At 42.3% G+C, this 25,828-nt stretch overlaps 1 protein-coding gene across 1 annotated transcript in view; it reads left to right on the top strand.

Annotated features, from left to right (window-relative positions):
• LOC123652175 (translation initiation factor IF-2-like) overlaps positions 1-24,673 on the top strand; it is a 163,307-nt gene extending 138,634 nt beyond the window's left edge. The window contains exon 3 of the mRNA XM_045580297.1: positions 23,360-24,673. Coding sequence (XP_045436253.1) covers positions 23,360-23,479 — 120 coding nt within the window. The 3' untranslated portion in view covers positions 23,480-24,673. The remainder of the gene's footprint in view (positions 1-23,359) is intronic.
• Positions 24,674-25,828: the final 1,155 nt, after the last annotated feature.

The following is a 25,828-nucleotide window of genomic DNA, read 5'->3' as shown; positions in this document are numbered from 1 at the left end:
GCGGGCGGCGGAGCGGGGATGCCCGGGCTCGGCGGCCCGGGCTCCGCGCAGAACCACCTCTCCCTCCTCCAGCCCGGGGCGCTGCGGTTTCCCTGGCCCCATCTCCGATCCAGCCCCAGGTCCCCTCTCTTCCCCTGATCCCCCTGAAGGAGGAGCGGTGTGTCCGGTCGTGAGCGGATGGGACCAGCGCTCGCAATCACCCCCGTTGGATGAAAGCCCCTTTAGTCTATATGGCATCCCTGCCCCCGGCCCCCGCTTTCCCCTCTGGGAGGGAAGGGAAGTTCGGGCGGGTTTGTTACGCGCCCCTATAGTGGGGGTAGGATTTGTTTTCGCTCCAGGCAGGTGGGGGAATGATGCTCTGTGAGGTCCTGGGTGTTCCGGCCAGAGCTTCGCTTCAAATAGGAGCCTTTGATCCTGCAGCGAGACAATGGCAGGAGCGAGAGACAGCCCAAGGGGTGTCTCGGCGCCGCTTGGGCAGCGGAGAAGTTTGAGGGAAACTTAAGCGACCCCTTCGCGGGCTCCCCGCGGGCCCGCCTTTGTCTCCGCGGTGCGGGAACGGGGACCGGGAGTGACGGGCCGCCGGCCCCGCAGCACCCGGGCCGGCGCTGAGCCCGAGGCCAGGCGCCCGCTCCGCTCCGGACCTCTGGCTTCAGGGATCCGGCCTTTCTTTTTCCACCTTCCTGCACGGGATCCGTGACAGTTTTGAAATGGAATTAGGAAAAGGATCTTGTTTTGTCTCTCTGGAGTTTCTTAAGAACTTTCTTGCGTTAAAATGCTTCTCTCGTGGACAGAAATTGAAGCAATACTCTGTTTTATACTTGGTTTTAAAGAAATGTTGCTTGGATTGGTTTTTTTAAAAAAAATGATTTACAAATGACAAACTTAGGTATATTTGGTTAGGGAGTTTTGTGATTGTTTGGAGGAGGGACAGACTTTTAAGTTGTTGTTTTTTTGTTTGTTTTTTCCCCCCCAAATCTAATCCTGGTTATTTCTCATTGTCTCCAGACTTTAATCCCTAAGTGAAGGCCTTTATCTTGATTTTTAAGAGACAAATATAAAAATAACAGTGGTTTAAGTATCCCCTTTTCCTCTTTAACTTGTAACAGCCTTATGAAAATACTTATGATGTAAAACACATCTTAAGTTGAATTTTAAGCACTCCCTCCCCTATTTTTATTCATCTTCATAGGTTTATCAGATTTATGGAATTATCAGCTTGTGGTGTTTGTTGTTTGTGCATGTTCAGGCCTTACTGTAATGTGGGTATTTCGTACATGTTAGGTGAACGTGTGGAGAAGTCAAGTAGCTCTTTTAAAAAGGACAGAGTGAAACTTCTCCGGGTGAAATTCTACCGTCCTGAAAAGGTGTGGATCACAGATACCGCCCTTGACTGATACCATGGATTGTTGGCTGTTTCTGAAGTTTAAAAGAGATGACTAAGAATGAGGGATAAAGTGGTTTCTTCTTGAGCCTTGTGTTTTTTGGTTTTTTTTAGTGCAGTGGAAAGAAAAGTTAAGGCTATCATGTTTGCACAATGTAATAATAACTAGGTAGTTATTCTTGAAGCTATGAAAATGCTTGAGTAAGTAAAATAAAAAGGTAGCATAAAATTACACATTATACAAAGTGTGGCAAAAGTAGGCTTCTAGTTGTATATATGGGAAATAATACAATAATCAGTAAATAACAATACCAGAATAAACTCTGCGTTTCCTGTACTCGCAACTGTGAACCTACATTTGCCACACCTTCTACTTTCAGAAGTTTAAGGAGAATGCACACTTGTAAGTTTCACATTCTCAAGTAAACAGTGTTAACTTGCGTGAAATAGAAGAATTTCTTTTGCATATGATGTTTTATCAAATTAAGAAATATATTTATCTTGATTTGCCTTAAAATTGAAGTTGAAGTTAATTTTTTTAATGGCTGTATGGGACAATGCAGAACATTTTTAAGTCATTTACTTTAATGATTCTTTTCTTTGTTAGTAGGTTTATAAGATGTCTTTTGCTTGAAACATTGACATTTAATGACAGTAGGAGTCATTAACTTTTTAATAAAATTGCCAGTTTTTCTTTGTTTAATTTTTCTGAGTAGTTTCAACATATTAACACTCTTAAACAAATTTAAACTATAAAAAAGCAGTAGATTAAATCCCTGATTATTAGCATTTCAGGGATATCTACCTTTTAAGTCAAAATGTCTTGTGAAGACATTTTTGAATACATGTAATGGTATGATTCTTAAAGAGTAATTTTTTATGGTTATTTTCCAGTTTTTTTGAACCATAAAGTAAATTAACAAAAGAATCAATTATTATGTTTTAACAGTTTCTCGATATATTTAACAGACTGTTTCCTTAGAAGTAATCTCTCAAGTGTTTTAAAATGTATAGGAGTGAGAAAGTTTATTTTCTATTAAAACATATTCCTATAGACTAGAAAGAAAAAAGTTGTTGAATCTAGGATATATCAACCTTAAATAAGAAACAGTGAAATTTGATATTTGTATTGTAAAATATATTTTCACTGAAGCTTTTTAACTGTCCTTTTTAAAAAAAAAAAAACACACACACATAAATGTATAACAAGTAAATCAGTTATTTCATTTGATTTAATATAAGTATCCTAATGTGCCTGTTTTATTAATGGATATTGACACTTCCCACTCACCATATTTTATGTGAGAAGTCCAGAAAATTATCAAAATAATTTTGAAGAGAATTGAGATGAAGCGGGGGGAAATCCAAGCATGATTATGGTATCTGCGTGCTTTGGTTTGCAGCAGGGAAAGGAAGAAAAACAAGTTTGGGATCAGAATCTATCTATATTAATCAGATTTCCTAGCTCTTTCTACTTTATTGTATAATTGACATTTTAGCCAGTATGTACTTAAGTGTATTAAAATATAGCAGACTTGAGGGGAAAATCCTGTTGTAAAATTCTTAATCATGACTTTATCAAACATACAACCTACTATATATTGTTTAAATACCATCTTCCAGGCTGTTCAACATTTGAGCCCAATTCATAAATGAAATGTGTTATAAAAGTCAGCTAAATAAGTGATTTTCAGAGAGTGCCTCTTTTGAGGGACTATTTCTTTAACATCCCAGATTGCACCAATCATTTGAGTAAAATAAGAACGGTTGTATTAATTACAAATTGCACTTTTAGCAAAAGGAAAAATGCCTATTTTATTGGCCTCGGGGACATGTATGCTAAGTAGTGTGGGGCCTGGCTTCCATTTCTGTATCTGTGCCACTTCTGACAAAGGATCGGGTCCTGAGATGAAAGGCCGAGGAGAAAACTAATAAAATGAGCTCCGTGGGTTGATCAGAGCTCTTCCCAGTCAGCCTGGATTCAGGACCAGAAGAGAAGTTCTGGGAGTCGGATTCCCCTCAGCCCTTCTACCCTGGTTCCAGCGAGTTAGTGCTGGCAGGAGGAAAGCGGTGTCTCTGCCATCTGCAAAGCCCACTTCACGATCCACAGCAAACCAAACCCATGAAGCCTTTTAGTCTTGTCCAACTCGGCGCCACTTCCTGGCCAGGGGCACCGCAGCTGAAGTTAAAAGGCTCAGACCCAAATGGGAAAATGAGTGCCATTTGTGTAGAGGCAGTAGCCTTCTTCAAACTGCTTTCAACCTAATTGGGGGAAGAAAAAAAAAAAGATAGAATATGATTTGATTACAAGTCCTCCAGGGTGGGTAGCATTCAAGAGACTGCAGCTCAGAAGTGTGTTTAGGGTATTCACTTAGTTTTCGAATTACTTAGAGTTTGTATTGTAGTTCTCTTGTTCGTGTGTGTGTGTGTGTGTGTGTGTGTGTGTGTGTGTGTTTTCAGCCTCTACAATTTGGAAGAGGCAAAAAGTACAGTACAATGGTAAATTTTAAAGGGATGGAGATGCTATAGCCTCGGTCACATAAGAGTTCTTCCATTGCTGCTGAGGTAGCAGTCATTTTTCTCTGTTGGGTTTTGTCCCTTGTTGTCCCTTGTAATTGTACATCTAAGTTCTTTGCTCAGAATACTCCTGATTCTGGAAATAGCAGGAAAGGGAATGATCTAGGTCTAGAAACAATGACAGTCAGTGTTTTAAGTTATCTCTGTCAAGTTGGGTGGACTTTGGCCACATTAGTAAACTGGATATGTATAAAAGAAGATGAAAATATCAACTCAGAAGGGCCTGCTCCAGACACTTGTGGTATGCGTGCTCTTCTCACTGACCTAAAGGTGGCATGTAATGACCAATCAAGACCAACATTATTGTACATTTGAGGTGAAACTATTTTGGAGAGTCCAAAGGTTTGATGCAAGCAAAGGCTTGGTCTCCCAAAAAGTCAAATAAGTAAGATCTAGACCACCTGAGAATTTATTTTTTTTTTTTTAGTTCCAGGATATGTTTAAGTGGAAATTCAAGTCATAACGTCATTGTTGAATAACTCTACAGGGTTCCGGTAATTTTTCCCTCTTCCAACCCGATCTTTTGCCTACAATCGCAACTTCATTAGCTTCATTTTAAAAAGTCTCACAGGAGCAACCGTAAGACTAGAGCAATAAAAGAGTGAGCTCTTTGTGGTAAAATCCACATCTCGTGAGTGAAGTCTTTGGAATGAGCGTTTAACTGGCTTTTCACTAGATCTGGTTCTCAAGTAAACTAGCCGGTAATGTTGCCGCTTGACACTTCCTTTTCACATTCTGTGCCATGATTCAAAACTGATATCTTTTTTATGAGCAAGAGTGGAACGATATGAAGTTGAGGAACAAGACAAACAGTATGCGCTTTATAGCTTGTCTTTAATAGTTTAATAGTTTGACTTGCCAGCACCCAAATAATGATAAGATTCTATAATAGTTTGCTTTATTATTTCTTTTTGGTTTTGGAATTGGGGTTAGAATGCTTTTTAAATGGAAAGAATAACTTTAATTTTATTTTAAAATGAATATCTATATGCACATTAACTGTTAATCATGACAAACAGTTGTTTGAATTGTGAATTGTAATTCAAAGTAAAAGTTTTGCTACTAATAGTACAAGTTTGTGCCTGGACTGAGGTGTGGTAAATAGCATTCTGATTACTTCTAAAACCAAACAATTGAAATTTTTATCATGCTTTTTTTAATATGTGCAAACAAATCTCTAGTTTCATATAAAAGGAAAACTATAATAAGGCATGTTAGTCTTATTAAATATAAATCAAATTAGCCAAAAGATTTTTTTTTTAGTGGCTTGTTGTTTTTCAACCAGAAGAACTGAAATATCTTAATAGACAAAAAAAAAAAAAAAAGACTATATGGGAAGGTAATAGAAGAAAATATAAAAGATTAAGCAACTGGATTTTTTCAAGAATTAATTCTTAACATAATCTTTATCATCGGTGCCTGTAGTTTTTCAAATTCTGGAGAAATAACAATAAATCGATTGGAATGACAGAATGATCAAAATATTTAACAAAATTTAGTTTCCATTTGAAATAAATGTATTTAGCAGTTGTTAAAAGATAATGTTCTGTATTTCCTTTTTAAAATTAACACATTGACACAAAAAAAGCAATGAAAAAATGCTAATTATAAATCAGTTAACTTAAAAAACAGATTTGAAAAGTAAATCTTTTCTGAAGGTGGATTAATTATACTAATACATGTTGGTAGAACTTTTTTTTGCAAAATGTATTAAGGTAGAAATGCTAAGACAGCTACCTATTTCAGAATAATAGACGTTCCTATATGTTTGCTATATTAGCTAACCTAATAACATAATTTATACTGGGAATACTGAACTATAAATGGAACAGCATAATTTATTATTGTCCACTTTTATTTTAGAGCACATGCTCAAATTATCAAGAACACAAAACTGTTTCCCAAAATCTAGGTAGTCTGTCAACTTCATCCAGATCTCTTTTCAAAAGCAGCATTAAAATGAAATGTGTCCAATGCTTCTAATTGCCAGAGCCATAATACCAAAGGCAGTTAGAGCGCTCTCTGTCCATCACTTCCTGCACGCTGTGCTTTGTTCCATGTGCGCTATCTGTATTACCTGCAGTAATCTTCCCAGCAGCCTTACAATCTAGGTGCCATGATTGCTCTTGTTTAACAAACAAGAAGACTGTGGCCTGGCGAGATTAAAGGGCCCTAACAACTGGTGAATGGTGCGGCTCCGGAATTCAGACCTCAGTCTTTTCTCTTCCCACGCCTCTGCTCTTAATGACTCTGCTGCAATCATTAAGCAGAATATTTGTGAAAAAACAAGCAAACAAAAAAACCCAAAATAACAAAAACCTGTTTGGGAGCCATTTGTATAGCATTTGAATGTCCCCTTTTAGAGCACTTTTTTTTTTTTTTCTTCTTTCATTTTTAAAGCTGGTTCAAAGTTTTCATGTCCAAGGCTGGCAAAAGACATAGATTATTCTGGTAGTAATATTTGTGCTAAGAGAAATACATTGTGTCTCGAACTTATGAAACCTCATAGTACTTCAGATGGATTGTTAAATTTTTCCTGCAGATCTTTTCCAAAAGAATCATCCACGTAATTTTTTTGTGGGCTTTGGAGCCACGGCCCTAGAACTGGAATCGTTAAAGCCACTGGGACCCCTTCCCCGTAAGAGGTGGTCAGTGAATGTTTTTTACAACAATGAATAAGGGAATAAACATTTCTGTGCCGGTGAGCGTCCTACTACATGTTTGCGTGTTGAAGAGTTGCCGTGCGTGTGGGCAGCACACCTCTCATGGCAACCTTGCACAGTCGTGAGCCTCGGTTTCCTCTTTGTGAAATGGAAACAGTGACATCCTCCTCCGTTGTGGAGGTTGAATACATGGTCGTTCCCTTTCCTTTATTACCACACCGGACCCTTTGGGTGGGTGCGGAGCCTCTGGGAGCGGTGAGGACGGGAGGACCGTCAGAGCCCGCCAGAAGGAACGTGGGCGTGGAGAAAGCAATTCATGTCCTGCACCCACCAGAGAGAGATCCCAGGCCAAGGAGGGAGAAAAGGGTGCTTTGCTGGTTCTGGAGAGAGGGTTGAGCCTGGGGCAGAGGCCTGAATGCTATGTCTGAGTCTCTAGTGTTGTGTTGACTTGCGGCTGCAGACAAGTTTCTTGGGCTCTGGATGTGTCAAGTGAGGGCACACTTCAGGGCTGCCTAAGAGTCTCTCCATCTTAAAGCTCCACGGGCAACGTTTCAAGGCTTCCTGTCACTCTGCCTCTTCCAGGGGCCTTGAGGAGCTCCCCAGGGGAGGGCACTGCCATCCCACAGACACACTATCTTTACTTCTGTCTGCCTCCCTCCCTCTACCTCTTCCTCCCTTTGTTCTTCCCTCCCTCTCACTTCCCTTTCTAGGTCAGCACTCCTTGGACCTAATCTTTCTCTGGAGCACTGCTCTCCCTTCTCCCCCCAACCCCCAGCCTCTCGCAAGGCTCGCACTGGTGGCAGAGGAGGTGGGGAATAGTGTTTATGGTTTAGAGGTTAAAAACCCTGCTCTCCTGTGCAGGATGATTGCGAAGGCTCTTTTATTGCAGTGTCTGAAGTTCAGCAAAGGGACTCAGGAAAAGAGCAGAAGAGGCCTAAAGAGTAGACCGAGTCAGTTTGCAGGCTGAGCAAAATAAGGATTAAAATGCAGGGAAGAAAGTTCAATAGCAAAAAAAAAAAAATTTATTACAGTGAATCCAAAGGTCAAAGCACAAATGTTAAAGACAAAAATTAGACAAGTTACATTTACATGAGAAGAAAGTAAAATTATAAAAAATAAATTTCATAATGGAAAAAATATTTTGTTTAAATAGGAAAAGCAATTAAAGCTTTAGGTGTGTGTGTTGTTTTTGTTTTGTTTTTTCCTCATCAGAATTCCTCTTTTGAGGCCCATTGAAGCAAAGTGGTTATATTCCCGGCAAGAGGGTTGTTATACAAGATGATATAAATTAATATTTGGGACAACACCAAACGCAAGCAAATCCAAACATTGCAAAAGAGATTTTGGACAGAAGAATATTCTTAAAGTAGTTTGAAAATAGGAAGCCATTCTCTCTCTTGTGTCTGGAATGGGAAACAGGGACTAACACAGATGGACAGTTGCCTGAAATTGAAGTAATTTAAAGAAAAAGCCAAAACAGACAAGTTGATGGCCAGAAATGTGTCAAGAAATCATTGGAATTCAAAAAAGCTACTAACATAGAAACAGTATAACCAACTTCCAGAAATAATAGCAAATGCTGGATTCTGTCTGGGTCAGAGCGACCAGATGCACGAAATTTGTGCAAGAGGCTCAGCCTTTGCAAACCCGGCTTCGTCCGGAAGGTCATCCGGACACTTGTCCAAGACAGTCGTTCTGCTGTTTGGTCTAAGTAGCATATTAGCTCTTTATTATATAGGATGTTAAAGAATTACATACATTACTAAATGTATGTTAATATTTAGATATATTCAATAGAACAGGTTTCTTTTGTAATCTGGGACGCCTTATTTTATGCATTTCATCTGAGAAGGGGTCCATAGATGCAGAAAGGGTCGTGATTAATGTTGTTTGGAGGTTTTTAATCTGACTCTGAGGCCTGTGGGCTTCACCAGAGACTGGTATTAAAAGAGGACTGAACTGTACACTGGCTACTCAGATAACCATGGCCAATAGTGGCCCCCAGAGTGAGAAGTCCCAGTTATGAAAATTAAAATAGCTTATAGTCTTGGTATAATGGAACAGTGTCTTGGACTATACAAGTGCAGATCTCTCCACCCCATGTCACCTCTGTCATGCGTGGTGGATTCGGGCCAGGCTGTGCAAACACACTGAGTGGTGAAGATCAGAGTGAATGACAAGCTGCCTGCATACCCTCCTTCCTGACACCTGTAGATCATGTCTGAACAGCAGGCAATAGGAATGTTCACCTGGAAACCCAAACAAGAAGATCCATGTCTGCACGTAATTTTCCAATTTTGTTTGTGGTTTTGCCATGGTGCTTTTGACTTATAAAGATGGCCATGACTAAGATTACCCTGCACCCATGGCTCTTGGTTAAAACCTCTGTCAGGGCGCTCGCCTGATGCCTGATATCTGTGCATCTTTCTCTCCCAGTAGTATAACCAACTTCCAGAAATAATAGCAAATGCTGGAAATACACCTCATGTGTGATGGTCACAAGATCCTCTATTTCCTTCACACAGCAATTCTGTCTTGTCATGTTCTTTGCAGGTTTTACTTAATATCCTAAGGAGATCATTGAGTGGTTTACACCCGTGTTCAGTTTGAGTGGTGGAAACCTAATTTTTATTGTTCTCATATTCTTTTCTGTTAGCTCCACTTCCTGCTTAGAAGATGAGGCTGACTTTGCAGAAACAACAGCAACAAATAAGCTAGCATTTATTGTGTACATCATGTTCGTTTTGATTTCCCAGGGTTGGCTATTTGAGCTTCTTTAGTAACAGGGGTTTGGTGGACGTGACTGGCCTGTGTTTGTCACAGCCCTTGATTTGGCTTGGCCATAGTGTCATTGTTATCGGATAATTGATGACTTTGAGGTTTGCCAATGATAGTCAACATGCAGCCGGAGTAGCAGAGTCAGAACCTTTCATAACTGGGAGGGCCCAAGTTCCTGTTAGTGAAGAAGTTATTGGGTCATGGGGCTTACCTAGGCTTCAGAGCTGGTAAATGGTAGACTTAAGAACCGAATTCTGTCTGTAAATTCTCAGCCCACCACCCTTTCACTACACCAGCCTCTTCCTAAAGCGCTCGATCCTGCAAGATTCTGCGCAGGGTTCTGCAGCCAGATCAGTTGTGAAAATTCTACATGCCATATATTTTTGCTTGTTAAAGATTCTGAGAAATTTTGCAATATAGAAATCTGTCTGATGTTAGTCCACTATTTTCCAAGCTTATTTGGCCACAAAATTCCTTCCCTTCCCCCAGAATCTGGCTAATAAAAATACTGCTTTGATGATTGAGGAGGATGATGCTGGTGGTGGTGGTGATGATGATAACAAGAGCAGTAACATTTACTGAGCACTTACTTTGTCATAAATACTGTTCTAAATGCTTTATATGATAAGACTCATGTAATCTTCATAATAAGCAATAAGGTAGATACTGTTGTCTCCATTTTACAGATGAGGAGACTGAGGCCAGAGAGGCAGCTGGGGTAAAGTAGTTGTGTTGCTCAGGTAATTACAACATCACCTGTACCTCAAGGATTTTTCAACCTGGGCACGATTAACATTTTGGCTTTATAATCTCTTGTTGTGGAAGGCTGTCCCGTGTATTGTAGAATATTGAGCAGCATCCTTGGCCTTTACTCAGTTGTGTCAAACAGAAATGTCTGCCGACATGGACAAAAATGCCCCCTGAATTGCTCCTGGTGGAGAACCGCTGTTGTAAACTTATAGCAGAAACATATTTTCTCGAACAGCCTCTATCGTAACTTCTACAGTGACTCATGGTCATGATGGGGCAAATTACACACTGAAGGTTCTGTGACTATATCAAGCCATGTGTACTCGTGTGGGGGTGGATGTGAGTTAAACTTGACCTGTGCTGCTTTCTTCCGCTCCATTTCCTTCCCCTGCTGCTGGTGAGAGCCAAGAGGCCAACATTTTTTTTAACTGCCCCATCCACACCGCCAATTCATCTATTTTCCATTTTATACTTTGTAAACACACACACATACACATGCTTTTTTTCCCTGTGTAATAGAGGACTTAACACATTTGAATTGCTGTACAGTAAAAACTTATGCCTGAGCCAAGATTAAGCTGCCAAGGAAAACATACCCAGCAATGAATAACTCACGAGGATTTGGCAAAGAAAAAAAAAAAGTTACATGATGAAATATATTCCTAAGGTGTGGGTTTTATTTTTCCAGGGTGATAACCTGTTAGAGTCACACACTTCGAAGGGATCCAAAGGTTTCTGGTTGTTGTTGTTCTGTGACTTAATGCGCCACTTTCAGGAGCAGCTGAGGAATAATGAAAAGACCAATGAAATACCTTGGTTGTAATCCTGGCTCTGTCAGATATTGGCTGTGTGACCTCGCCTTCTTCCTCTCAAGGTTCGCTTCCCCACCGGGAAGATGGGGGTAATAATGTGGAGCCGGCCGCGGTGTTGGAAGGTGGAGGTGGGAAGATGCATCAGCATCCAGCCCAAGTCCTGGCACGTCCGTCTTCCTCCTTCCTTCCAGGACCCGTTTACCAAGAAGCGCTGCTGTGGTTTTCCACTTCAAGGATAAACTAGTTGTCTTTGAAAGCAGCAGAGATGCTTTCCATCCAGTAGAAAACCCATTACGAGACGGGGCTTGGAAAGAAGGGAGGGTACATACAGTACTCAAAACCACCGGATCTTGAAAGCTTTGCATGCAGATGGCAGAGTAGCCAAGAGCAGGGGAGAGGGGATGCACTGAGGAACGTCAGGAGCCCACACTCACCCTCTGATCTGAGGGGACATTTAATGACTCCGCTTGGCGATGGGTCTCTGAGTGCTTCTGTGAGCCAGACTCTAAGCAAGCTCCAGGGCTGCAAAGAGAGCAAATCCCACATGTAGCTGTTCCACCTCTGCACCCTGTCCTCTCAGAGCTCAGTGACCGTGTCTTGTCTTCGTCCCAGTTCCAATTGATATTTGCTGCCCAGAATGCTAGTTGGAAGGGTCCTGAGGCTTGGCAGAACTCATCGGAAAAAAATGCCACAGTCCATCAATCCTGTCTGCCTTCGTCAGAAGATGCAGACGGTAGAGGATTGGACAGTCCGCTGGCACATGGGGTTTTCAGAGGGGGCGTCTGAGCCATTCGTGTATCGTGAAATCACTTCTGTTGAGCCCCCTAAGTATTATTTTAAGAAAGGAAATAGAGAAATAACAGAACTTTGCACAGAGCGATGGTAAGCGCTGCTTTGGGAAACTCCTTGTTATGGACTGAGTGACAGGTCATGGTGCAAAATGCACTTTCTACAGTGGGTCTCATAAACTATGTGATTCTAGGGGTTACTCACAATCCTACCCCTTTTTCTTGGCAGTCATACTAGTGTTGTTTTTCTGAAATTATATGCTGTGTTTGTTACTTTGTACCTGATTAGTCAAAAACGTGGGATAACACACACATTTTAGGAATCATTCTCCAATAAATATGTATATCCTTTGAGCCTTCATTCATTAGCATCTTCATATTTTGTTGGAGGCGGTTAATAATTTTATATATAGTCAGGTTTGGTGGGAGGGAGAGAAGCCCAGTAGTTAGACACTTAGGCACTATGGTGAAGCTTGCTGAATGATTTAGACTAGGGGTATCGAACTCAATCAGAGAAGGGGCCAAAATCTAAAATCCAGCCTAAATCGCGGGCCGAATGGTTTACTGAACAGTCATAAACTGTCATTGTGATGGAAACGCAGCGGAGTGCAGTGATGACAGCGCGGTGCGGGCCACATTGCAAGGCCTGGCGGGACGGATTTGGCCCGCGGGTCTTGTGTTTGACACATGTGATTTAGACCATGCTGCGTTAGAACTACGTCACCTGGGGAAGCGACCTAAAACTTGGATCTTGTGACCATCACACATGAGGTGTATTTTACACACACTTGCGGAAGGTCTTGCTTCAGAATTCTTTCCTTACTACTTCAGGCCACATAGATACATAGGTACATACTGCCCCGTGTCACAGCCAGCTCATCCAATCACGTGGCTAGAATTTGTGTCAACAATCTTGGGAATTAAACGTGGGCAGTAAAAATGCAGCCACCTGTCACGTGGTGGGAGCATGACTAGGAGCTAATACTGTTGTAGTACTTGACCCAGCATCGCGTGGCTCTGTTCATCAGTTCCAGAAGTATAGGGAGAGAAGGGAAACTCCGTCGTCAGGGTAAGAGAAGTAAGTGCCCAGGGGAGGAGGAGAGTCTTTGGCAACCAGGAGGGGAGAGGATTGGGAGCAAAGGGGTGAGAGTCAGGATCAGGAGATCGACAACGCCGTGCCTCTTCTCCAATACTGGCTTCAGACACAAAACGATCACTTAAAAGTCCCTGCTGTGTGGCTTGCCTGACCGTTCCTTGGAGAAGTGTTAGCTAGTTTAAGACTGGATCAACTGAAAGCAACGTGAGTTTAGACGTAACGCAGCCCAGGGTGGAGTCCCGGCTCTGCCATTCCCCAGCTCTGTGGCCCTCGGCGGAATCCGCTCACCTCCTGGAGCCTGGATCCTCTGTCCTGTGAAATGGATATAGCATATTTCACAGGGTAAGGGTCAAGATGAACTGAGAGCGGATCTGTAAAATCCCTAGCACAGGATGAGCGCCCCCCCCCACCCCCCAATTCTCCCCAACCTCCTACCCTATTGGGGAAAGTCGGATTTAGAGTGTTTTTAAAACATAAGCAGGACCCAGGTGAAAGCATTATTGACAACAGTGTTTGAGAATAACAAAGCAAAACTTTCTAAAAAGACTTTCAGTTACAAAGGGATTAAGACTCTCGTTCCCTGTCGGTGTGTACCTGCGGCCGCTTGTTTTGCCGTGGTGCCGGCCTCTCGCACAGCCGGCTCACCCTTCAGTGCACCTCGTGTGACACACCAGGTGAGTAAATGGTGTATCGTGCACATGTGCTGTGAATTTGGTATTGTAGGTCCAGAGGCCTCAGAGACTAACCGTTTTTACTTCTCTGCATTGGTTATGTAAGGCAATTAGACTATCCAGTCCAGTCCAGTAAAGATTCCAGCCTGGTTGGCATGGCTCGGTGGTTGAGCATCAGCCTATGAACCAGGAGTTCAAGGTTCAATTCCCGGTCAGGGCACATGTCTGAGTTGTGGGATGGATCCCCAGTGAGGGGTGTGCAGGAGGCAGCCAATCAATTCTCTCTCATCATCGATATTTCTCTCCCTCTCTCTTCCTCTCTGAAATCAATGGGGGGGGCGGGGCGGAATCCCAGTTTTCACATACTAAGGTTCTGTTATCTTTCCCTTCAGTTGAATTGTGATATACAATTCCCTGTTAACTTTTCCTCTAGTTTACTATTTTGAAGACTTTTAAGCTCTTAGATGGCTTGGGTGGTAGCTATTTCTACCTATAATTCGTCCTCGACTCTTCCAGTTTTCACCTCTTAGAAGCCCTTGTCTATATTCAATAGTATTCCCCTTATCTATGGGGTATATGTTCCAAGAACCCCAGTGGATTCCTGAAACCATGGAATATATACTATGTTTTTTCCTGTACTTACATACCTGTGATAAACTAGAGATTAACTTATAGTAAAATAGAATGGCTTCTCTTTGGCATGTCTGAATTGCCAGCATCACTACTCTTACACTTTAGGGTCATTGTTAAGTAAAATAGGGTTATTGGAACACAAGCTCTGTGCTACCACAGGAGTAGCACAGAGATGCCACTAACAGGCTAGCGGGCAGGTAGCATATGCAGTGTGGGTACGCTGGACAGAGGGATGATCCACATCCTCCCAGGTGGGGCAGAGCAGGGTGGCAAGAAATTTCACCACACTCCCCAGAACATGTGCAGTTTTAAGTTTTTGAATTACTTCTAGAATTTCCCACATAATATTTTTGGAGCACTAAAACCATGGAAAGGGAAACTGCAGGTAAGGCAAGACTACTGTCTCTCAATCATTGCTGAAAACAGGACTTCCTTTTCAAGAAGTAACCCAGAAAGTGCCAAGTGACAAGCTATCTACGCTAATAAAAGAGTAACATGCTAGTTGGCCATATCTTCGTAACACCCACCATCCAATCAAGGAAGGAGTATGCAAATTAATCCAACAAAGCTGGTGGGTTAATTTGCAAAGGCAGGTGCTGAGTGGCCGTGGCCAGGGGCGTTCTGCACCACCCCAGCTGCTCTGGGCAGCATGGGAAGGCGGAAAGGCAGCTCCAGCCAGAGCAAAGGCAGTGCCGGCAGCCAGGGAAAGAAAGGCTCATTTTTGCACGAATCTTCATACATCAGGCCTCTAGTACTTGCATATTTGTCAAAACAGGTAGCTGTTATGCATGCACTTTATAAAAACTTCTGGAAAATGCACTAGGTGAATGGGCACTTTAAGAAGTGGGCAGTCCCTTGGCTTACTGGGAAGGACCAACCCAGCACTGATCTTGCTTGTCCAGACAAAATATGCCGCACCGTGATTTCTCTCACCTTTCCATGGACTTTCTGCCCTCCATCCATGAATGACCTCGTGCAAATTTTCTTTTCTGCCGGCTCCTCTGTAGATTGGCACTAACGTGTGCAACCATTCGTAGCTTTGCTGGACAGTTTGTGAAAATGCTCCGATGGGTTTGTTAGGAGTTTAAAAGAGGTGGGAATAGTGACTTTATGGGAAGTTTAATTGCCATCCTGCATATTATAGAACACTATCACCACACTTACAGGTAGCAATTGTATCATCTTCTTGGATTTCAGGATATTTTTATTAATTAATTTCAAATCTGCAGTGTTTTAGATTATTGAAATATGTGAATTAGTTTTAATTTTATCTTTTAACATTTACTAATTCAGAAGCTTGCTTTTTATGAGTCTTAAAGGGGTAAATACTTTTTAAAGTTGTATTCATTTAGCTCTGTTCTACTTTGAACTCTTAGTAGTAGTATTTCTCACAGATCATTACAAGCCATGTGCTTTTCACTGAGTTTTTAAACATTTGGTTATAGTTTTAGGAAATGCCTGATAGTTACAGATAAAAGCTAAATAAATGCTAACTTGCAAAAATGAACATTGTCTTTTAAATATACCTAAGAACGTGAAATGTTTTCATTTCCTTTAAAGCAGTTGACCATCCTTTAAAATATTCTTAAAAAGCCCTGGCCACCGTGTCTCAGTTGGCTCGGTGTGGTTCCGTGCACCTAGAGGTTGCTGTTTTGTTTGCAGTCTGGGCACACGCCCAGGTTTCTGGCTTGATCTGTGCAGGAGGCAGCCCATCAGTATTTCACTCTTGCCTTGATGTTTCTCTCTCCCTACCTCTCTCTCTCAACATCAATGAAAAATCTTTTTTAAAAATTGTGACATTCATCATCAGAGTGAGAGGAAAGTTAAACAATTCAGTTCTGCTTTTGCCAGTAGGCAGTTTATGCTAATCAGATTTGTTGATCGGCTCTCAGGGCTGTGACAAGCTGAATGCGGAGAGCCATCCTCTCCAGGAGTGAAGCCTCCTAAGAACATTTCTAGAGTTGAGCCTCCTGATGTGCGCTGTCTCAGCAGAGCTCCTCACCTCCTCCACAAGGGCCCTGAGCCCCATAAACAACCACCGTCCACGTACTCAGCGTGATAAATGTCATAGATGTGCCGTATGGAAGGCCACAGGGCGGGAAGACTTAACATGCAGGAGCACCGGCTGCTGGGAGGGCATCCCTACCTACAAGGAAATCACTGAGTTTCTTCTGGATTCTAAGACGTAGGTTCTCACTATTGGATCTACTAGGAGTTTGTATTTTGAGAGCTCATCTTTTTAAAGGTGCTTTATTAAAGTGTTAGTCAATTACATAATCCGTTACGTTGTCACGGCCCATCGGCCGATCTGAATTACGGTGTTTGACAGTTTGATACACCTAAATAGGCTGATTCCCAGGGCGTGGTTAGTGAGGTCGCAGCGACGCAGTGCTGAGGCTGAACAGAGGGTGTCTGGGCAGAGGATCTAACCACCTCTCCTGGTTTGGCTGTTATGGGGATTACGGCCATAATCACAATGCTCTGAGAGTCGGTGCTGGGACTTAACACGGCTCCGTTTCCTCCTAGCTGCTTTTTGGTGCAGGGCTTCCTTCATATTCAAAATAGTGCTTTTTATCATATTTATTTTTTAAAATATATTTTATTGATTTTTTTACAGAGGAAGGGAGAGGGATAGAGAGCTAGAAACATCGATCAGCTGCCTCCTGCACACCTCTTACTGAGGATGTGCCCACAACCAAGGTACGTGCCCTTGACCGGAATCGAACCTGGGACCTTTCAGTCCGCAGGCTGACGCTCTATCCCCTCAAACCGGTTCCGGCAAAGTAGTGCTTTTTAAATGTGCTTAATCCATGCCTCAAAGTTGTACAGAGCAAAATGTGGCGTGAAGAGTGCCGCTTTATTCTTTGCCTGACTGCACTTACTTGAAAGAAAATACTAACGACATGCTTCTATCTGTGTGCCTCCTGCCTTTGGGGGATATTGAATCAGGCACGGATTAAAAATAATAATAAAGATGCAGGGGGGAAGAATTATAGAAAGGTAGCTCCTGTGTGATGTTATTTTTAAAAAAATAATTATTACTCTTGGCACTTAACATGTGCTGTCTTCAAAGTGCTTGGCAAATGTTAATTAACTTTACAGAACTTTAAAGGAACTGAAATCAACTTGCTTTTTCAGAGAGAACATCCCGTTGGAGTCAGGTGGTACAAGACAGAGCTAGAATAGAATTATTAAAAGGTTCTTAGGTGGAGGCCAGACGCTCAGAGAACAGAGATCTAAGAGCAAGGAAGGCAGTGTTACACCTAAGATAGCAGTGTGTTCGTGCTGAAGAAAAACTGAGTTTATTGTCCTGGCCAAATAGTGCCCAAGTAAAACCCCTCAACAGTAAGAACTGGACTGGGTTTAATTTGATTTCTGCACGATTCAGGAGGCTGTCAAGTGGCACTTGACATGCTATCTACATAGAACTACTGTAGGTTTTGCCCCCTGTCAACATAGTAAAGAATTACCTTTTCATACAAGAGAAGTAGCCAAGAAAACAAGCCCATATTAACCTTGTCTAATAAAAAATAAGTGTCCTAAAATGGTTAGCCCTAAAAAATACAGCCAAAACAGTGAACACAACTATTTAGCTATAGTTATAAGTTCTTCCAGATTCCAGAGTTAGAACACCCTGCTGTTTTAAAATCCTTTAATTCCCGTATTGGACTTCTTAAAGATTTTCTTTTATTGAAGCTTTCACTTTGAAGGTGATTGTTCCAACATGGCTCACATTAGTTCCTGATTACTCGCTCCCCAGACGGCTTACATTTATGACACACACACACACACACAGGCTCCACAGACAGGTATCAGCAGAGTTAATATTTAACTGTGGAGATGAGGAAGTACCCGAGTGGGCAATTCCAAAACCCTGGACACCAGTAATTCATCTTAATCCTTTCCATGTAACGAGGGCAACTGATAGAACACATGATTAAAAATTATTCGTATCGACATAAGAATAATACGAGCAAAGCAGTGAACTACTCAGGAGAGGGTAATGCCAGGGGATGGCTCAAGTAGCCCTTATCTGAGCCTCGGTTTTCTTCTTTGTAATAGGATCTGAGTTTATAAAAACAAAACAAAAACTAGCTGCATTCTTGTCACGCAGCATGTTTGTCATAAACGCTTACTCCTTCCCCTCAAATTTGCGATCCTTGCCATTTTTTATTTCAGGAGAAAGAGAGCAGAGCTGATGCTCTTTAGATCCTGGCGGTTCCATGTCTGAGATCATTTGCAGGGACTGTTTCCTATTGTAGAAAAGTTCCGTCCTGCCTTATCTGGTCTGGGGACTTCTGTTTAGTCTTCGGAATCCTGCTTAGTTATTTGATCCTCCGTGAAACTGTCCATAACCTTCCAGACAAACTTTATCTAGCCTTTCTCTGGTTTTTGTTTTTGTTTTTGTTTTTTTGAAACTCTATATATTTCTGTCCTTGCCTGTATCAGAATGATGTGTTCTTTTTTTAATCTATCCACCTTCTCCACCAACGTGGTTAACTCATTGGTGCTGCACTGTTTCAGGTTCATCTCTCTCTTCTTTATTCCCTGGTGTATAAAAGTTAAGCAATACATTTTTGTTGGGGTGAAATGAAGTGAAAACTCCCATCATAATCACTAAGAAGTCTTTAAGATTCGGTTTAAAATGTAATGTAGCAACTTGTCTTTTTTCTGAGCTCCATTTTTCAATGGGCCAGTTTCCCCAGGTGGAGAGCTAGTTTATTTATGAGAAGGGTACCCCCAGAAGAAAGCTGGCATGCCTATGGGAAATCGGTCTCCAGAAAAGCAATGTGTTAGGGCCTCCCAGGTAGACTGTGCTCTGGGCTTGAGTTGCTTGCATTTACTTTGCAGGTAATCTGAATCCTACGGGAGTGCAGAATGGGACAGTGGTGGGAGGAGCTCCTGGCCACTGCCTCTGTCCTCTTGTATCTATCAGCCTCTCCTGTCACGATCCATCGTCCAGGGCAGCTTCCCCTCATTTTTCCTCTATTCAGCTTACTGGCTCACCAGGTTAACAATAATAAGCTGACGGTGATGGAACGCCCATCTGTCTCTTATGCCTGTGGTTCTCTGTGCTGACTGCACATTATAATCATCGGGGAGGCTTTTATAAACATACTAATGCTCAGGCCTTATCTCTAGAGATTCTCATTTATTCTCTGTGCTGTGGGGTGCAGGCATTGGGAGTTTTTAAAAGTTCAAAGGATTCTGATGAACAGCGAGGGCTGAGAAGGTGTGTTCTGCCTGACGCTCAGCAAGCACTGGAATCCCCAGGAAAGGATCACTTAGCTCCAACTTCAGGCTGCTCCTGTACTCAGCAGTTCCGAGTATCCCCCTGGTCACTGATCATGAAATTTGGAGAAAATGAAAGTAAGGTTATCTGGAAGAAGATTGGAGTCTGACTTCATGACCTGGGAATTGTGACTAAATTGCTCATAATTATACATTTTGAAGACATTTTATAAATCAGAAGTTGTATAATCTATACTAATAAGAGGGTAATATGCTAATTAGACCAGACATCTTCAAAACGTCCTTCTGGACAAAGCCACGATGGCAGGGGCCTAGGCAGAGGCGGTTAGGGGCAATCAGGCTGGCAGAGGGGAGCAGTTAGGGGGTAATCAGTTCGGCAGGGAGGAGCAGTTAGGGGGAAATCAGGCGGCAGGGGAGGGCAGTTAGGGACAATCAGGCTGGCAGGGGAGAAGTTAGGGGTGATCAGCTGGCAGGCAGGGGGACAGTTTATGAATATCAAGCCAGCAGGCAGAGGTGGATTGCCCCTGAAGGCTTTTCTACTTCCCCCTGTTCCTGAGAGGCATTCGGGGTTGGCAGCTGCCTCTCACACCCACTGCCAGCAATGGCCCTGCTCACACCACTGCTGGTGCCGGCCCCAGTCACTCTGAGCTGTCACTGGATGCCAGCGGGGCCAGGGCCATCAGCACAAGGGAGCAGCAGTGGCAGCGGGAGTGGGGCTGCCAGCAGACAGGAGACTGGGGCCACCATGGGAGGGGCCAGGTGCGGGCACCCCTGTACCCACTGCAGCCTCATGGCCCACAGTTCCTTTCGAGGTGCACAAATTTGTGCACTGGGCCCCTAGTAAAAGTACAATAAGAAATAAGTATCAGTTCTTACAAAATGTGATTGGAGACAAAAAGTTTCATTTCCCAACATTCATCTGTTGTTATCCCATCATACACTGTAATGATTACTATATATTTTTTTGCATATATGAAAAATAAATGTAGTTCTTAACATTTAAATTTATTGGGGGGTATATACATTTTTAACTAGAGTCGGTCATATGTTTATGTTTTTTAAGTGGCTGGGGAGAATTAGATTAAGAATTATCTTACAGTAAATTTTAGTAGGAATTGTTGGCATGATTTAAAGAGAATAGTATTTGTAAAAACTATACATTTTTCCCTTGGCATAAATATTGTGAAGATTTAAATGGAAAACTATCATTTATTATATGAAGACATTTCCATTATTTGTTAACTAATGTTTTAAATGAAGAGCAATGAGGTTTTTATTTTGTTCTTTGTTTTTGGTTTTTTTTGTATTTTACTGACATTCTATGAAATCTGCACATGCTTGGTTATAATGTAATTATTTCTTCATGTCTAAAATGTACCTTACCGCCTGTTTGCTTCTTCCAAGTACAATCCAGCCCATTTGATGGCTTCGGATCTTCAGAAAGCCGATGTCTTATAGTAGCAGGCACTTTGCGATGCCGTAAGTGGAACAGTTGGCGTTTTCTTCTGAATATCACATGTGATAGAACCCAAGTTGCCTGGTTAGAACACCTCCACTCATTTTTAAACATCCAACACAAGTTATACCTATAGCAGACAAAACTAATTGTAAATTAGTAAGGAAAAGATTTTTCATGTATTTGTCTTAAAAGTGTAACGTGTTTATTTGCCTTAGAATGCCATGGACTAATTCCATCTTAATTCACAGCTGTCATGAGGAAGTGAAATCACTGCGATTTGGAGCTGCTTGCATTTCAGGGTGAACATTCTCAGGCTGACACCAGTAATCAAGGCATAGGGCTTTTTAGTAAAAGATAACGCCTAGCAGTACAAACAGAAACATAAGCAAATGTACAGGGAGCATCAGTATCAGAGGAAATGAGCATCTATGTAGTAATATTCTCTAGTTCTATGAAAGATAAAAATCCCAAGGGCAGGGGCTTCCTTACCATCTCGGGGGAGAGGAACTTTCTCCTTGTGGTCATACCAGATTACCAAGCACTGGCAGGAGGAGCAGCATAGAAGGCGAGTGATGACAGTGTGAGTGGGGTTGCTGCTGTGACCCAGGGGGCAGCCGTTCACTGCACTGCCAAGTTCATTCCTCCCTGCACTTGCCTCCTCTTTACTGAAGCTGGGCTTCCATCTTCTTTGGGTCTCCTTTCTTCTGTTCTTCTGTTTCTTGAGTTTATTTGAGATGCTTGTGGACCTTTACTGGAAAAATGATTTATGCACTTTCAGGAGAATGTCCAGGATACCTCGAGTTCTTTAAAGAAAACATCTGAAAATACACACATTTGCCCTAGCTGGTTTGGCTCAGTGGATAGAACGTTGGCCTGTGGACTGAAGGGTCCCAGGTTCGATTCCAGCCAAGGGTACATGCCCGGATTGCAGGCTCGATCCCCAGTAGGGGACATGCTGGAGGCAGCCGATCAGTGATTCTCATCATTGCTGTTTCTCTCCCTCTCCTTTTCTCTCTGAAATCAATAAAAAAAAAATATTTTTTAAAAATTAAATAAAAATAAAAATACACACATTTATTCTCATTCTTGTCTAACATCTATTAATATTTATCTTTCCTTGTTAAGTGTTACAATTAAATCATTTTAGCCCTAGTTGAGACTTCAGAGATACATTTAGTGAAATTGGTTTCACAGCTGGAAAAGGTGCAGAGAAAACATGGTATTATTTGCTTTTAAATAAAGCTGAACTCATTATGAATCATATTTGGGTGGTAAAGCATCGATCTGGTATATTGTCTTTGATGTACATTAGGGAGAGTGTTATAGATGGAGGAAATAGCACTTGCAATGTGTTAAAGACTTAACATTCTAAGGGGATGCCCCTTAGAGGTGATGGAAGTCTTTGGGAGCCATTGGTTTTTGGAATTTTTGGAGATTCCCCTGCAATATATACTATTTGTCTGACTCTGGCGGTATCATAGCTTACAAAATGTTAGCTCACAGGAAACCATCCAGCCTGATAATAAAAAGGTTTTACATTTTAATGATGTTTATGTAGCATTCCAAAGATTACTGACAATAAAAAAGGAAAATGGATTCATTGATAGTCTTGTTGTGAGTCAACACGGGGATCATTCCTTAAAATTCAGAATGTTTCCTCTTAGATGGATCCTTTAGGCATCACAAAGCAGAGTGATCACTGAGAGGAGTATGTCAGGGGCAGGTGGTGAGGCAGGAACTCAGTGGAGCTGGGAGGTGCCTGGCGGGTTAGTGCAATGGTGAGGAGATGGATCTAGTCCTGAAGAGGGAGAGCCCCATTGGCAAGTAGAAGATCCAGCTGGTGTGGTTGGAAGTTAACATGGCGCACAGAGTACAGGCTCTGCAGAGAGACACGCTGAACTCTGACTACCGTATTTTTCGGACCATAAGACGCACTTTTTTCCCCCCAGAAGTAGGGGGGAAAAGTCCCTGCGTCTTATGGTCCAAATATAGCCTACACATATACTTTTAAAAAAAAGTTTTTTTACTTGCCCGGCTCTGTGTGGTCTCTGTGTGCTTGCCCGGCTCTAAAATGGTTCTAAATGCTGCTGTTTACTTTACAGGGTTGATTACATGTGTTTATGACTGTGATGTTGGGTTTTAATGCACATAAAATATTTTAGGACACTATTTGTTTCAGAATCTTTTTTTCTTCATTTCCCTTCTCTAAAAACTGGTGCGTCTTATGGTCCGGAGCATCTTATGGTCCGAAAAATACGGTAACCCTTCCTAGCGGGGTGATTATAAACGAGTCACCCAACCTTTCTGAGGTTTAGTTTCCTTGTGTATAAACGGGAGAGAATTTTCCTCCGTGACGCTTCAGTGTGGAGTTAGGATTTCATAAAAAGAACACATGTTACCTGCTTGACACTTCATAGATTCTGAATTCATCCTCCCTTTGGTTTAGGGTTTGGGAGATATGGGAAGCCCAGCCATTATAAAGGTTCTGTTTTTTTAAGGTGTTCACTGTGCCAGATCTAGACGGGTGGTGGCTCTCTGGGGATGGAAGAGATCCCTGTGTTTGGCTGGCCTTTGAAAGGCACCATCTATTACCGATAAGTCACCGAGCTCCTCCTTGAACTCACAAAGGCCACATTTGCACACATGAAAACACCGCTCACCCACCATCAGAAAGCACTGATGGGTGTGCACAGATCTATCCCAGTCTGTCACACGCTGGCCTCTCTGCAGCCAAGAGCACACATTACTTAGGCGTGACATGCTAGGATTGGGGGTTGGGGGAATGGACATTACCTGCCTCATAGCCTGGAGAAAGTTCTAGAATGACTCATTCTCAAATACAATAATGATCCGATTGTAAAATAAACATTTTCATTTCATTCAGGACATGTTTTTAAGGGCTTGATTAAGGACTAAGATCTTCAGGAAAGGAGACCAGTTATCAATCTAAGCCAGTGCTTCCATGGGGACACAGACTGCAGTGTGAAAGCCATCGCCATGTTCAAGAGGGTAATTGAATCATGACTGTAAACCATTGGATTTTTAAAAATAGTTGCACTGGGGGAAATTCTAGGGATGTGGAATTTAGGATGAGTGTGAGGGAGCCAAGCAAATGCTCATGCTTTGTATGGAATGTTCTAAAGTCGAGGTCAGTTTTTAGGTCTCTGGAAAATGTGCAGAACAGGGAGGGATTCATCCTTCATCTCTAACACTGGTTTTAAACATGGCAATATTCTCCTCTCCTCCTTAAGCTTAGTTTCCTTTGAAGGTAGCGGGGTTGTACTTGGCTCTCTAACGAAGATCCAGCCCAGCCTCCGTTCAGAACAGTGCGACCACATAGGGCAAATGAACTTTACCAGAGTAACAAGGCATATTTTAATATTCAGGGAACATTAATCTTCAGGTAAATCGATGCTACCGATTCTTTAGATTGAGGTTCCAGATGGTGGTTTTAAACTAGGATTAATTCTAATCAGGAGTCTGCATTTTTAAAATATTTCTCCTCTCCCAGAATTTCCTATCTCAGTGAAAGTTGCCTTTGCCCATCCAGGAGCACAAACCCAAACCTAGGTTTTTAATTGGTTCCTTCACTTCCTTGGGCCAAACATGTCAAACTCAAAGGCTAACACAAGCCAAATAAATAAGGAATGCGGCCCCCTTGCCTTAGGCCCTCAAGTCCTCACGTTTTCTCTTGTCTGCCTCCCGGGTTTATCTTGAATCCGGGTATTTTCTTCTAATCCAAGCTGCCACTTCCTCTGCCTGGACAGCCTTGGTGGCTCCTAGCTGGTCTCTGTGCAGCTAGAATGGTCTTATCAAACCCAAGTCTTAACACTGTTGCTTCCTTGGTAAAAATAATAATAATAATAACAACAACAACAACAACAACAACAACAATGATAACTCTGCCAAAACTGTTTTGGCTCCATGTATAGAGTGTCAGCCTGCAGACTGAAGGCTCCCAGGTTCAATTCCGGTCAAGGGCATGTACCTTGGTCGCGGGCACATCCCCAGTAAAGGGTGTGCAAGAGGCAGCTGATCGATAATTCTCTCTCATCGATGTTTCTAACCCTCTATTCCTCTCTTCCTCTCTGTAAAAAATCTATAAAGTATACTTTTTAAAAATAATAATGATAACTCAAATCCTTACAATTCCCTCATTCAGCAAATACCGCTCGGTCATTCTGCTGTAAACCTTTTACCGCGTCATGCAGAAATAAGTGAGACTTACTCCTACCCTCAAGAAGCCTCCCAGTCTAGCCAAGCGGGTTGATCAAAGTTTACTTACTCATTTTCACTGAAATCCTGTAATTGGCCAGCAGTACACATGCCAGAAAGAACTGAAGTGCCACCTGACACTCCCTGTGCCCTGATTGAAATGGGTGGCTTGAACAAACATGGCCTACTTGGCTGCCACAATGATCTGGTCAGCCTAAATCCAGAGCCACAGTGTTCATCGTTATACTTATGTCAGTTATCTTTCTATCATAATGCTGCGTAGCAAACAGATACTTTTTGACTCAAAGGAGTTCAGCAGTGTTTATTTGCTTGCACACTGAGATGGTGAGCTAAGCAGCTCTGCTCATTTGGTTGGGCTTGCTCGCATGTTGGGGTTGGCTGGGTGTTGGCTGATCTAGGCTGCCTTGGCTGGGATGACCAGGGAGACTTTGCTCTGCTGTATCTTATTTTTCAGTAAAGTAGCTTGAATATGTTCTCCTAGTGATGGCTAAGGCTCAAGAGAGATCGGGCAAGCCTATTCTCACAAGTGCTTTTTAAAGTCTCCAGAGTTGGAACACGGAGTCAGGGAGAACTGAAGCCATAGTTTTAATCCATCACAATGCTGTGTTTTCTTATTAAAGTACTAGGGGCCCCGATGCACAAAGATCCGTGCAAGAATGGGCCTTCTTTCCCCTGGTTGTCAGCACCACTTTTGCTCCGGCCCAGAGCCACCTTTCCACCTTCCCACGCTG

This window comes from Pipistrellus kuhlii, unplaced genomic scaffold, assembly GCF_014108245.1.
Source record: "Pipistrellus kuhlii isolate mPipKuh1 unplaced genomic scaffold, mPipKuh1.p scaffold_m20_p_12, whole genome shotgun sequence".
NCBI lineage: Eukaryota > Metazoa > Chordata > Mammalia > Chiroptera > Vespertilionidae > Pipistrellus > Pipistrellus kuhlii.
Note: the sequence above shows the minus strand (reverse complement) of the source record. Positions and strands in the feature narration are given on the sequence as shown.